This window comes from Sycon ciliatum, chromosome 5 (assembly GCF_964019385.1).
Source record: "Sycon ciliatum chromosome 5, ocSycCili1.1, whole genome shotgun sequence".
NCBI lineage: Eukaryota > Metazoa > Porifera > Calcarea > Leucosolenida > Sycettidae > Sycon > Sycon ciliatum.
The window spans coordinates 4,134,016-4,147,958 of NC_088647.1; the positions used below are offsets into that span (position 1 = coordinate 4,134,016).

Genomic DNA, 13,943 nt, shown 5'->3' on the forward strand with positions numbered 1-13,943 from the left:
AAACTGTTGAATGGTGTAATCCCAGCACAAGTTGCTATGTCTAACATAGCTGTTCGCTATCATCGCTTCCGCGATGGGCATGTCTGAGGTCTGAGGTGTGTGTGTGGTGTGAATCTACTACAAAGAAGCCAAGTCCGAAGGAAACTAAAAGTTTCTTATCTGCATCTTCTTTTTCAGCTTGAAATTGCCTGCTCTTGATTCTGTACTCTCTTGCCTGACATATGTGATTTAACCCTCAGCCTTCAGAGAACAGAATGTGCACGGCACGACAGAATCTGACAGCGTTGCGCTGGATTCTGGTGGCCTGAGTATTTCTCGTCAGCAATCCAATCAGGTCAGTGTTAACCGGCGTCTTCAGTAGCGTACCCGGCCGTTACGTTACGTGTTACACACATATCTTCAGCGTGATATGAGACCTGTGTCTTGAATTCAGTTCTGTGGTGTTGCACCCGTATTGTATTGTATTGTTGGTGTTTTGCACAGTCTGTGTGGCGTCTTTAGTATTGTATACTGTATATGCCAATAGTGTTACACCTAGGGCCGTATTGCCAGTGTTTTGCACAGTTCATATTAACTCTACTTGTGTGGCTCTGTGCTCCTGGACCCCTAGGTACTCGTACACGGGCTTCGAAACCTGGCGCCCACGAGTTATTTGATATAAATGTATAGTCACGAACGAGTATAGACACACGGCCGCAGTTTCAGATGCTTCGTTTTGGGTGTGTCACTTCAAGTTTTACTTTTACTTTTTCACTATCCACTCCCTGCTTAGAAAGAAAACAATCATTGCATGTGTACACATGCTTCCCAACACAGTGTACTAGGACAGTGGTGTGATGTTTTACGGAACGAAACTAGTTAACTCCCTTACACCCTGTAACGAAATTGTTTAGTTTCGTGTTTGAAATGCTGATACATGTATTTCTGTGTGTTCTGAACACTCCTTGCGTAATGCAGTTCAAGATGGATGCAGTTGTCGCGCTGTCCGATGCTTTCCTGAAGAAGCTTGTAGATCTAGAAGTGGTAAGTTGAGAAATGAAACACATTAGACACCCTTAGCAAACAACGGTAACGCTATTTTTTACGGTACTCGTACCTTGATCACCCAAATAGCGTTGAAGCTGCAGCGTATAAACGTTATGGGGGCTGATTTATCGTTGTGACCAACGGTACGTGTTTTGGCCAAATATTGCATAGTCCGTACGCATTTCACCTTGTATCGCGTATATGGTGACCAAAATGGTTGTACCGCGCGAAATCAAAGCTATTCTCGTGGCAACAGCGTACTAAAAATAGCGTGCATCTTGCTAAAGGTCGAACCCAAATCACGGTATTTTCCCCCTTACGATAATACCGTTACAACATAACGTTTTTTGCTAAGGGTGTCTATTGACACAGCCAGCTACACTATGTATGACATAGCTCAGTGGTTACTACTTGTAGTAGAACATCGCTGGCCTCAAGCGAACGTCTCTGGTTCGAATCCTGGTGGTGACAGTCAATTTTTTCTTCAGACTTTTCCCATTTGCACCTTTCCCTCCAAACAATGAAAACATGTTGTACATTCCTATGTTGAGAGAATGGACAATAGGGCTTGAAAGTGATGACGTCAAAACGGCCAGGGAGTAGTAAGTTGACATCAGATTTCTATTTTTGGATCCACTAAGGTGTGACTTTGCTATTGCCTAAGTATGTGGGTGCATAGCAACCCACTCATGTCGCATGCAGGTGTGACTTTTATTTCGCCACCAGTTGTAACCCCGCCCCCAGTAGCCAAATCAGTCAGTTTCACTGGCTACATCACCATGCTGTGGGTAAGACTGCTTGAAATGTGCTTGGCTCCATACAAAAACTGGATCCAAGTGGATCCAGTTTTTGAATTTTTGAAATTGTTGCTATGCTGTGACGTAGCACTTTCAAGCCCTATTGGACATGTTGTACAGTCTATTATTTTCCACTTCATTTGTTGGAGCACCCCAGTAGTTCAACTTCCACAGCAGGTCACATAAAAGGGCACCCATGCTCTCTGCTAGCTTGCACCAGTTGCCAAAAAAACATACGTACCCGACCGATCACTGAACCTTTTCTTTATTGATATGAATCATATGATGTATGTTTGTTTCAATGCAGCCTCATACTTATGTCAGTTACCCTGTCTTTGCTCTGCAATGACTATAGTACATATGTCATAATGTGTGTGCATCTCTGTTCAGACCCTCCCTTGCTCTGCAGTGACTATAGTGCATTATGTGGTTGTGTGTATCTCCTCTGTTCAGGGCTTGGCCAAGGGCAGCGGTGGATCCAAGGAGTTCATCCAGGTGTTTGTGAGGCGAATGAAGCGCCTTCTCAAACTCCAGCAGGGACCTGTGGCGAGCAGCTAACCAGCCGTAGCTGTTACTGGCGTGCTGCTTTCAACAAGTCAGGTAACCGACCTCCGATCCTTCCTCCTTCGCTCCTCTTACCCGCCTCTTTCTTGCTTGAGACATTGTATCCAATCTGTCGTCTATGCTACCCTGTTGCTGTCGTGTATGCCGTCCAGTGTGTTCCATACCCTTTAAATACCGCTTAGGCACGACATCATCATCATCATCATCATCATCACCATCATTTCCGCCACTATCAGCATTTCCGTCAAAATTCTTAGAACATATATTTGCGTACATTTTTTTTCTATCTTTCATACTTTGCTCCGGTCCTCCTGATGAGACCACTCCTCTCACTGTCTACCCATAGTATTTCTCATGGTTCCCTTCGTGTTCTTCTCTTCTTCTTTTTTTAACCTTTCTGTTGTCTTTGAGATTCGCCGTACGTGCGTGCGTGTTAGCATGTTGTACTTAGCGCCATGTCCTATATTTAAAACCTGCGTGTTTCAATTCCGTTGGTCTGTCCTCAAGACTACGTGTTAAAAGTATGTTTTTTGTTTTGTTAAGACGTGCGATGGGGTGTCTGGTCTTACGCTCATGCACATTTATTGTCCCTGGTGTGCTGTAGTGTAGTGTCCTGGTGTGCTGTAGTGTAGTGTCCTGGTGTGCTGTAGTGTAGACTAGTACCAAGAGTACATAAAGGCTTATGACTGTACTCTTGCTAGTACGTGATTGTAGGATTGTCTACTCTTTTTTTGGAGATAATTTGTGCAACTGCACCACCTAGCTCCGCGATGCTCCTATTTCCGAATGCGAACACTGTGATTGCGGGTGGTATGCAGTGCACAGTACCGATACGGTGACTGGTCATCCTTGAATGCCGCTGAGGTGGCCTAGCTTTCATGTCACAATGTGCTCCCGGGATTCCTCTTATTGGACGTGCACAGTTGGATCACGGATGATTACCATACTTGTATTGGATGTGCACAGTTGAACCTTGGATGAGGGGTATATTATGTGATACTCGCCACAGACTGTACGTCGTCTTGGCCATATACCGTACTTCCCCACATATATTAAAGCGCATGCGCTTATAAGCGAAAATTTGCTGCAAAAAAAGATCTTTGGCTGTGTAAACATGTTCGGGTAGAAGTCCATGCGCTTATATGCGCAATACAGGTTTGTCTGTGTCCTAAACAATGGTGTCATCACACTACTTAGTGGTATATTTCGCTCCCACCTTTTCACCAATATTGTTCACATATAAGCACATGCGCTTGTAATTGGGGGGTGCGCTTATATCCGGACATAAGCACATGCGCTTATATGTGCGGAAGTACAGTAGGCACAGCCAAGAGTGCATTAATAGTTTATGGACTCTTGGCACAGCCTATTATCTGCTATGAGAGGTACACTGTATAAACGTTAGAGCAGGAAGCGTCAAATACCCTCTTATAGCTTATCTCTCTCTCCTGTGCTAAGTGCGAGGGCAGTGCATATAATATTGTACTACCCTCACCAGGGAGCCATAGGCTAGTGCATGGCATGGCAGGGAGGGCCTTGTGGCTTGATACCAAGAGTACTCTTGTTGATACTAATGATAGTGCAGGCGCGTAGCCGGGGGGATGTCCCCCCGTAATTTTTTTGAAATTAGGGTGCAAAATCCTGCATTCTGGGCACTTTTGGCATTGTTTTACTATGGTGGTCGTGGTCCGATCCGGCGAAAAAGTGATCCGGACCGGCCGGAGCGGCTGCTACGCCCCTGTAGTGCCCGACAGGTTAGCCTGAGGCCCAAGGCTAACCTGAAGGGCACAAACAAGCCCAAGGACCTCCCTGCCATGTGCATAACTATTAATTTTAGAACGAGGCTACATGTATCTGAGGTTATAATTATGTATCTGATTCTCACTTCAAAGTAAGTGACTTGCATTATGCTTGTGTACCGATATTGGGTATAACCGGGAGTTCTGTGGTTTGTGTGCAGAGAGAATTGGTGTGGTATGATAGAATATTTTCTTCTGGTGACTCAGCACCAATGAGGACTACTAAAAGGAGAACAGATTTTTATACTAGAAGCAAATGAAATTCTGGGCTCTTATTGCGGGCTTCATTCTTATTGATAGCTTGTGGAGCTATTTTAGGGGCTTCGAGAGCCCCTTTTCGATACCTTGACTTTGATCTTCGGTTTTTATAGGGTTCCGCCAGCTGTTGACAAAGGAAAATCGTACAAATGAAAGAGTACGGGAGGCAAAAACCATACACACTTCTTAAATGCGTAGCTTCTAGTTGTACACCGGGCATTTTATGAGTTCATTATCTACACCGCACCATAATGCGTACAGGAAGTTGTACGCATCTGTTTAGAGTATATCCATCAAAGAGTAGTAAAATTACGATTGAGCGGGCTTTAAACTCTGATGAGGCCCTTGGCGGGAACGTCACTGATTGGTCGTCTCCTGGACAACGAGACAGATCTCCTTCTAAAAGGTATACAGTAGGTATGTGTAGGGCCGCTCCCGGGTCCTCACTACTGCAAGCATGCAGCAATCAACAGAGTTGTGGTCTGGCTCAGTATTTCCAGGCATGCATGCAGTTACGACAGAAACCTAAATGTTGTAAACCGGTTAACCGTGTCTTGAAAACACAAAAAAACAGACTTGTTACAGTACAGCCCGACGGTCGAAGTTACGGTGAACAGTAAAATGCTAACCATGTTTAATAAGCTGCCCGAGCTAATATTTAAAAAAAATTCTACTACTACTACTACTACTACATTTAAAAAGTTGCTTGGACTGAATTTCACTTGTTTTATTACTAGTGTATTATAGTTACTGCGCAGTACTGTGCATGCTAACTACATAATCATAATAACTATTTTTGGTTTTGCCCGTACAAGAGGCTTTTCTACATAAAAAAACTAGTGAGTATTTTCTCTTTGGCATGAGTATTGCATTCACACAAGTACATGTATCTCACTTTGTCTGTCTCTCTCCCTCGCGCGCGCGTGCACACACACACATACACACACAGTACTTGCTCACTGGCAAAACTGGTCACGTGGGTCTCCCCGGGAGAGGGGAGAGAGACTCAAAATAAAGGAATCTTGGAAAGATGGCTATTGAACCGCCCAACACCCCCTGAAGTCCCCAAACTATGGGTGGACTTGGAAATGATCCCACTTATGGACTCACCACACCTCAGTATTAAAGTGGGTGAGAACAAGGTGCAGAAAAAAGGATTGACGGCATCAGGGTATCCGTCCCGGGATCCAACTGCAGTAACCCCTGCCCCCAGTGAAGGTAATACTTGCTACTAATAGAAAGTACCGGGTATAATTATGAACCCTGAAACCAACAAAGGTGGTAGGTACAACAATACACCTTCAAGCAGCCGAGCCCGTTGGCAACAGACCCAACACTATCTGGCATAAGTGCACCCACCAGCCGAACTAGCTGACACACACACACACGAGTGCTTGAGTTAGAACGTTTCTCTGTTCAAACATACAACACACACACACACACATACATGTATAAGGCCTAGAATCAGCATATAAAAACAAGAAAACGGAGAACGCAGGAAAGTCATGCCCACTCCTTGTGCGGCGTAGCAAAGTTCGACTAGCCCTAAATCAGCATAAAAACATGATCCTGTACATAACGTTATTACATACTGCACAGCAGACAGATAATAGGATTATATTAACGTTAGGCTGTAAAAAACAAGGCAGCAAAGAAACCGACGAACCAGCTAGGGGAAAACAATCAGCAAGACGGTGCATGAAGCTCTGGGCATAGGTTGCAGCGGGTGGACATACAAGAACAACAAACACTACATGGCGAGCACGACAGTAACGATGAAGGCAAGAACAAGAAACACAAAATCAAGCTAGATATGTACAGCAATAGACAGAGCAAGTGGCGGGTTCCGTCCGACGATAAGCTACGAATCAGTGCAGGGCAGCTCGCGGAGAGCTGGAAATGTCAATGTACACCAGTGGAAAATACAGTATTGTATATGACCCACACAGACACTGCAGCTGTAGTCATCATGTCCAGCAACTACAGACAGCATCTGGTCGGAAAGTGTAGGTGAGGCGGGGCAAACAGATTTTTAACAATGGATCAGGGACGCCAGGGTTTTCAGGACACATGAACACAAATTCAATGATGAACGTGTCCTGCGTTGCATACGTACTACATATGCGAGATCTTCCAGGAGCACAGATCCGTGATGCACAGGCAACACAGAGTATAGATAGTAGCCAAAAAAGACCCAGAAGCAGCAGCAGCAGAAGCAGCAGCAGCAGTTGAATAGTCCAGCGTGTTCGGCAGATCCAGACAAACACACCGCGGCATGTACTTACAACACACCATGGCATGTACTTACAATGCGGAGAGCATGGTTCTAAGGTATATACACACCAACGCTCTCCAGTCGTTGAACTGTTGGGGCCTAAGGCATGAAACACATGACCGAGGGATAAGAAGACGGCGGCGACAGGCAACGTCGGTTCTACTTCCGCTTGCCTGTCATCTGGCTAGCATCACCTCTAGCCATGGCCGAAGTAGCTGCCGAGCCACCCTGGTTCCTCACCGATGACGAACCGCCGCCTTGTTTAGCGGCAGCAGCAGCTTGTCTCAGTTTCTGGCCCTGCTGGATCTGAATCTGGTTGGCGAGCGGGTGAATGCGGAAGCCGTACAGTCGCGGTTCGTACGTCTGTGCAACCGGAGGACATGGTCGCAGTTCTGGATGCACCATGAGCAGCATGTGAGGAAACCCGGTTCCCCAGTAGACACCGTCAATGCGGTGGTACCGGTGTGAGCGCGGTGTATATACATCTTTACAGCGTGGACAATACAATTTAACTGTGTGTTCACCGGGCACGTCCGAGAGACCGATGGGAAGCATTAGCTGGTTCTCACAGTAGACACGCGAGCAGTTGCCAAAGTCTCCATTCGTGTGCTTCTCAATCATCTGAACCAGCCCGACATTGGTAAGGATGAACCTTGCATGAATTAATCCATACAGTGTTTCTGCTGATTCCAAGATGTCATCTCTAACATCTGCGCTGGGCTCAACTCCGAGTATAATATCTATGGATTCTCTAAAATGAGGCACCTGTGACGCCAAGCCAGTTAAGTTAAACTCATCCTCGATGTATTCCTCATCAACTTCGCAGAAGAAGTCATTGCCTTTCAAGCTGCAGAACCACGTTATCCATGAGGATTCGTCCGAGCTACTCATGGTGGCCAGCTTTACGGGTGTTTGCAAGCCTCGCTGGCTTGCTAGCGAAACTCTGAAGGCCTAGTAGAAGCAACACAGGCCGAAAACAGACTTTCTCTGTCTGAACAGGACCTTTGAGAGGGTTCAAGACTCCGTTTTCCTCTTTCAAGAACAACTTTCCTCCGCACAGAAAAACAGTGCTTTGTAGCCCAGCGCAAATCACTCACGCGAAGCTACTGTACTGTGCAGTGTACGTGTGCTTCTATCATGCTGATTATCGAGCTAGCTAGCTCTCGATCGAGCTGCCGTTTTTCTTGAAACAAATCTTTTATGTTCCCATGCAACGCTGCTCAGAAAAAATCGGGTTGTAAGTTTATGACTCCTCCGAATCCACTACTGGTAGGTCTAGACCGGTCTACGTAGACCTACGTCGCGACGTCGTAGTATGTGTACCGTGTTTTGGTACGTAGAGTAGACCTACGTCAGGCTACGTGTCTACGAACTGTGTAGCCACATATTTTGAAACGATGTGCATGACGTGATGATGTGACATGACATGACCATGATGACTACAACTGACTTACAATGTAGACTGCATGCATATGCATGCTAGCTGCAAGCTCGATCACATGCACAGATCATGCACAACACATTTTTTACAACAAAATTTTGACAGAATCGTCATGTGAAACTGAAAAGATTGATCAAAGAAGTAGTTTGAAGCTCGAACGGATGCGTCTCTGGAAAGACCGATGCTGAACATGGCGTCCCTGGGAGAGAACACAAAAGTTGCTACGGAGGGTACACTAGACCCCACGGAGGATGAGGAAGATGATGAAGCCGAAGAAGATGGAGAAGAAGAAGAGGAGGAGGAAGAAGATACCGTGGAACCCAAACTGAAGTATGAGCGTCTTGGAAATGATGTGAAGGAAGTTTTGAAAAACGATGCTGCAAGTTGTCTGGCTGTTCAAGGTAAATTTTTGGCCCTGGGCACCCATTGGGGTGTTGTGCATATTCTGGATCTCCAGGGCAATCGCATAAAGCAATTTCCTTGCCACTCGACGACCGTGAACGAAATCAGCATCGACGGCGGCGGCGACTACGTGGCGAGTTGTTCTGACGATGGTCAAGTAGTTGTGAATGGCCTGTATGCCACTGATAGCAACGTCAAAGTAAATTATGATTATCCTGTACGTTCACTGGCGTTGGATCCGGAGTACGGACACCGGCAATCTGGTCAGTACGTGACTGGGGGTGAAAATCTCGTTTTTCACTCCAAGGGTATGTTTCGCAACAAGACCACTGTTCTGCATGGCGGTGAGGGCCCAGTACGTGCCATCCGCTGGCACAAGCAGTTCATAGCCTGGGCGAATGATGTCGGTGTGAAGATCTATGACTGCCAGTCGAAGCAGCGGATCACCTATATAAACAGAGATGAGGGCAGTCCTAGGGCGGAGCTCTATCGCTGCAATCTCTGTTGGCGTGGCGATCGCACATTGCTGATTGGCTGGGGAAACTCGGTGAAAGTATGCACAGTGAAGGAGCGGCCAAAGAAGGATGTCAGAGACTTGCCGTCGCTGTACGTTGAGATCACACACATGACTAGTGTGGATTTCTTCATCGCTGGCATTGCACCGGTGGAGAACAACCAGATTGTGCTCCTCTGCTATCTAACCAATGTAGAGATGGAGAAAGCCGAGTTCAAGCGCCCGCAGCTCCGAATCTTGACATGCCTGTCCGACTCGCACAAGATCGAGGAATCTTCTCTGGACGAGCTGAACATGCGTGGCTGGGAGCAGTACCGCTGTAACGACTATCGCCTGGAGCATCTCACCCAAGAGGGTCTGTTTTACCTTGTCAGTCCGCGCGACGTTGTTCTTGCCAAGCCGCGCGACATGGACGACCACGTACAGTGGCTGATTGACAACGAGAAGTTTGAGGAGGCACTGAGTGAGGCCGAGACCAACTGTCTGAAGCTGAAGAATCACAAAGTGCTGGACGTCGGCGTGCAGTACATCCAGTTCCTGATCGACGAGGAGGACTTTCAGAAGGCGGCCGGCCTTTGTCCGCGCGTCCTGCAAGGCGACAAGAAACTCTGGGAGGAGATCATCATGAAGTTCATTGAGGTGAAGCGGCTGGCCGATATCAGCCCGTTCATACCGCGCACCACTCTACGCTTGGAGCCCATCATCTACGAGCTGGTGCTGAACACGTTCCTGCTGGACGACAAAGACCAGTTCTGCTGTACGCTACAAGAGTGGCCGTCAGACCTGTACGACGTGCAGGTAATTCTGAAGGCGGTGGAGGGCTGCATGGAGAAAGACGGAGAGGACGGCCTTCTACTCGAGGCCATGGGTCAGCTACACACGTTCGAAGGACGCTTTGACAAGGCCCTGCGCATCTACCTGAAGCTGAAGAACGAGCACGTGTTTGAGCTAATCAAGCAGCACAACCTGTTCTCGGCCATTCAGGACCAGATTGTCGAGCTGATGCACTTCCAGCCGACCACTGCGTCCAAGATGCTGATTGAGAATATGGAGAAGGTGCCGGTGGCGGTGGTCGTGGACAAGCTGCGTACGGAGAGCAAGCTGCTACACCAGTACCTGCACACACTCTTCCTGCAGAACGTTCACGCCGGACAGGACTTCCATGAGCTGCAGCTGGACCTGTACGCCCAGTACGACCAGCCCAACTTCCTGCCGTTCCTGAAGCAGAGCAGCTCCTACCCTCTGCAGAAGGCCATGCAGGTGTGCGAGGACCGGGAGCTGATAGAGGAACAGGTCTACTTACTGGGACGGATGGGCAACCACAAGCAGGCCTTGTCGCTCATCATCGAGAAGATGCACGACGTCGACAAGGCCATTGAGTTCTCCAAGGAGCAGAACGACGAGGAGCTGTGGGAAGACCTGATCAAGTATTCCATTGACAAGCCTGACTTCATCACTGGCCTATTGCGCAACATAGGCACTCACATCGACCCTACCCGTGTCATCAAGCGTATACCGAAGGGCATGGAGATCCCGCAGCTACGCGACTCGCTGGTGAAGATCATGCATGACTTTAACCTTCAGATCTCCCTGCGAGAGGGCTGTGACAAGATCCTGGAGAAGGATTGTGTAGGGCTGCTGGACCGGTTGAATCGCCTGCAGCGGCGCGGCATATCCGTCTCCGATAGCCAGCGCTGTCTGATCTGCAACGACCGCATCATGCCGGGCGATATCCGCAGCGCGCGGCCGCTGTGCGCCTTCTTCTGCCACCATGTCTACCACATGGACTGCTTGGAGGCTGTCAGTAGTGCTCGTGATGACGGCGTCTTTGTCTGCCAGTGCTGTCATTCGCGCAAGTCACAGCGCGGCCCAAAGTTAAAAAGATGATGAACCGCCGCTACATCCTGCTGTCTGAACTGTACCTATCACACTCCGCTGTCATTTCTCTTGATAATGAATCATATATCAACAAAGTCTCCCCATCCGCTCATGAAAGTGCTTCTGCACATCTGTTTGTTCTGCACATATGAATGCTGGCAATGATTTGCCAGGGAATGACTTCATTTGCTGGCAACTTGTCTCAGCCCTGGTTAGTTTGTTTGCTCTTTTGTTATAGTTGGTATTTGTCACTATTCTTTGTTACTCTGCTGTGTCTGTGTTTGTAGCAGTTTCTATGTTGTACCCACTGCCTGCGCGTGTACCCATTATGGGCATTTGTCAAAAGTTTTATTTGTCACTTGTAGGTTTGAAGAGGCCACCACTTATTACTTGGTGTAAGCGCTACTTTCTTTGTGAATCACTTTGAGGCAATGCAGGACTCGAGTCTTTTATTTTTGGTTTTAATTCCTATAGTTCGCTTCTAACCACATGTATAATCAGCTGAGTTCTCTCTGACTTTCGTTTACGGATGCCGGATCATCCTTTTATCATTTCATGAATTCTCTCTCCGGTCGGGCCCTTCAGTATCTAGTATTGACATGTGTTTATACTTGTGATGTCAAAGTGTGTTGCAGTGTGCTGTCGATAGGTGTCATGTGGCATTGAATATACTACAATTCAACTTTCCATATTTCTATTCGGCTGCCGCGCCACTGCTGTAGGCATGACCAAGCTGGGTAATTTTCATCCCAACTCTGAATGATACAGCCAAGGAGTTATTGCAACAGCAGGGCACTGACTACCGAACTGGTGAACCCGAGTATCCCGTATTCATGAGTTTGAGGGATTACCTGCTGTATACAACCACCAGTGGCACAAGGACTCGAACCAGGGACCCTCGCTGCATTGTCCTGAAGTTTTACGCAACTCAAACACATCAGACCAGGGAGCCCTACACATGCGCGGTATGTGTAGAGCTCCCTGCATCAGACCAAGTCACCATTATCTGCTGGAACCTGCCAGCCAGAAAGTCAACGCATGGGTATACATGTGATGATGCAAAAACCAGTGATAAAAATTCATAAAACGGGTAGAACGCAGATCTAAAAAATGACCTAACTATATCAAATACTGGTTGCACCATCCAGTTACAGCCTGCAGGAGGCCAAAGTGTACGACATATTCTAGAGAAAGAGATGGGGATGAGGATGTGTTAGCTATTAGAACGTCTTCAAGAATCTGCTGTGTGGCCTGCAGAAAGTCAGAGGGGTTGCACAAGCACACAGGACCAAGGCAAACGCCATACACAGGCGTAATCGGCAAGACGGCGCCACCACATCAGGCAGTTGAGCCAGTCTTGCGTCACTCGTGCCGACCTGATGCCAAACAATCCCCAGCTGACGGCCCCCTGCACTTGGAACACATCGCTTCCCAATGAGGTGCTCAGTCTCATCCGAGAACGAAAGTCTAGGCAAAGGTGACCACAGGACACACACTAGAAGTAAAGAGAACAAAAGCAGCAGTCAGAAGGTAGCAGCACAAGAAGGGAAAATTCAGATAGGAAAATGTCTATTGAAAATTATCTATAAAAAACTCAGCTCTGTCTATGCTTACATCTATGCATCAATGATTTTAGGAGAGGCATCTATGGTAGCTGTCCTATCACCATCCACAACATCACCAATGATCCATGCTGGACACCCGTCAACAGACTGCATCTCTTCACAGAAAGCGCTGGCTTTATCCGGGGACAAGGCAACCAGCAGACCACCTGACGTCTCCGCCGAAAAGCCCTCCACCAGCTTGAAGTTCAGGCCGTTCTCGGCACACGCCTTGGCACACTCCGCCATCTTGGCAATGATCGGGAGAGAATGGATGCGGAAGGAGACGGGCGCTTTCTGAAACTCGGCCAAGTTCGTGGCATGGCCCTTGATACCAAAGCCGGTGACGTCCGTGGCGGCATGGGCACCGTATTTCTTTATCATGGCGGCACCTGTCCTGTTTAACCGTGCCATTGAGTTCATGGCCGCCGTGTAGGCGACCTCAGCATCGTCGCGCGAGATGATGCCATCGACCTTAGTCCAGTTCGCGGGCTCATCCAGCCACTGGTGTACGTTGACAGCAATCTGCGTGCCGATTGGCTTAGTCAACACTAGCACGTCACCGGCCGCAGCGCTATTCGGCATGATGAACTCACCATCGGCACACACACTCGATGCAACACCGCCAATGATGAACCACGGATTAAGCACAGTCTGTCCACCGTTGACGCTGCAGCCAGCCTCCTTGGCAAGATCACTGAACCCCTTGATCATGAGTGGAGTGACCACGTGCCGCTCCTTGTGCGACAAGTCTGTGCTTATACCCAGCAACATTAGCATGTTATCACACTCACTAACCCCCATCGCATACAGATCACTGAGGACATTGGCACAGGCGATCTTGCCCTGCATGTAGGGGTCCTCGACGAGCGGATAAAAGAAATCCGTTGTCTGCACGAGCGATATTCCTTTGTGCCGCGTGGGCAACACACAGCTATCCAAGCCGATCCCCAGGCCACCACCAGCCTCACGATCGAGTCCCTCAAGAAAAGTGAGCAGCTCTGCTTGAGGGACTTTGCAGCCTCATCCCTTCAATTTGGTGAAGCGAGTTAGGCGAAAGGATGGGTCCAATCCATGGTCCTCAGGACGGAAAGACATTATTCACAAGGTTGAGATCCTTCAACAGCAAAGAGAAAGCCCGGACTACCACATGAACATAACACCACAAAACAAACAAAATTACTTCACTCTTTTATTTTCAACAAACAAAAGACCTTTCAAATCAACACAACAACCCGACTGTTATAATGATTGTTATGTCATAACAGTCGGGTCATACTGTACTGCACTGATATGATATACTTGGGGGGTTCCCCTACAAACTGGCTTGCGCTTGATGCTTCCCAAAAAAATTTCAAAAACATTCACAAACAAAGTCAAGTGTGGCA

General features: G+C 47.8%; 4 protein-coding genes across 4 annotated transcripts in view; 2 read left to right on the forward strand and 2 right to left on the reverse strand.

The window, feature by feature from the left end:
• Window positions 1-3,150, forward strand: part of LOC135817236 (nuclear pore complex protein Nup205-like) — a 35,030-nt gene extending 31,880 nt beyond the window's left edge. Inside the window, exons 34-36 of the mRNA XM_065330362.1 lie at window positions 240-334; window positions 958-1,023; window positions 2,277-3,150. Of these exons, the coding sequence (XP_065186434.1) occupies window positions 240-334; window positions 958-1,023; window positions 2,277-2,381 (266 nt within the window). The 3' untranslated portion in view covers window positions 2,382-3,150. The remainder of the gene's footprint in view (window positions 1-239; window positions 335-957; window positions 1,024-2,276) is intronic.
• A 2,688-nt stretch (window positions 3,151-5,838) lies between these two features.
• On the reverse strand, window positions 5,839-7,819 carry LOC135817240 (casein kinase II subunit beta-like). The gene has a single exon (XM_065330367.1). It carries the CDS (start codon window positions 7,608-7,610, stop codon window positions 6,879-6,881), a length of 732 nt encoding a protein of 243 aa, XP_065186439.1. The 5' UTR covers window positions 7,611-7,819; the 3' UTR covers window positions 5,839-6,878.
• Window positions 7,820-8,276: 457 nt separating this feature from the next.
• LOC135817239 (vacuolar protein sorting-associated protein 41 homolog) lies at window positions 8,277-11,645 on the forward strand. The gene has a single exon (XM_065330366.1). The coding sequence runs from the start codon at window positions 8,342-8,344 to the stop codon at window positions 10,961-10,963; it is 2,622 nt and encodes an 873-aa protein (XP_065186438.1). The 5' UTR covers window positions 8,277-8,341; the 3' UTR covers window positions 10,964-11,645.
• Window positions 11,646-11,956: 311 nt separating this feature from the next.
• Window positions 11,957-13,734, reverse strand: LOC135817241 (selenide, water dikinase 2-like). The gene has a single exon (XM_065330368.1). The coding sequence runs from the start codon at window positions 13,651-13,653 to the stop codon at window positions 12,571-12,573; it is 1,083 nt and encodes a 360-aa protein (XP_065186440.1). The 5' UTR covers window positions 13,654-13,734; the 3' UTR covers window positions 11,957-12,570.
• Window positions 13,735-13,943: the final 209 nt, after the last annotated feature.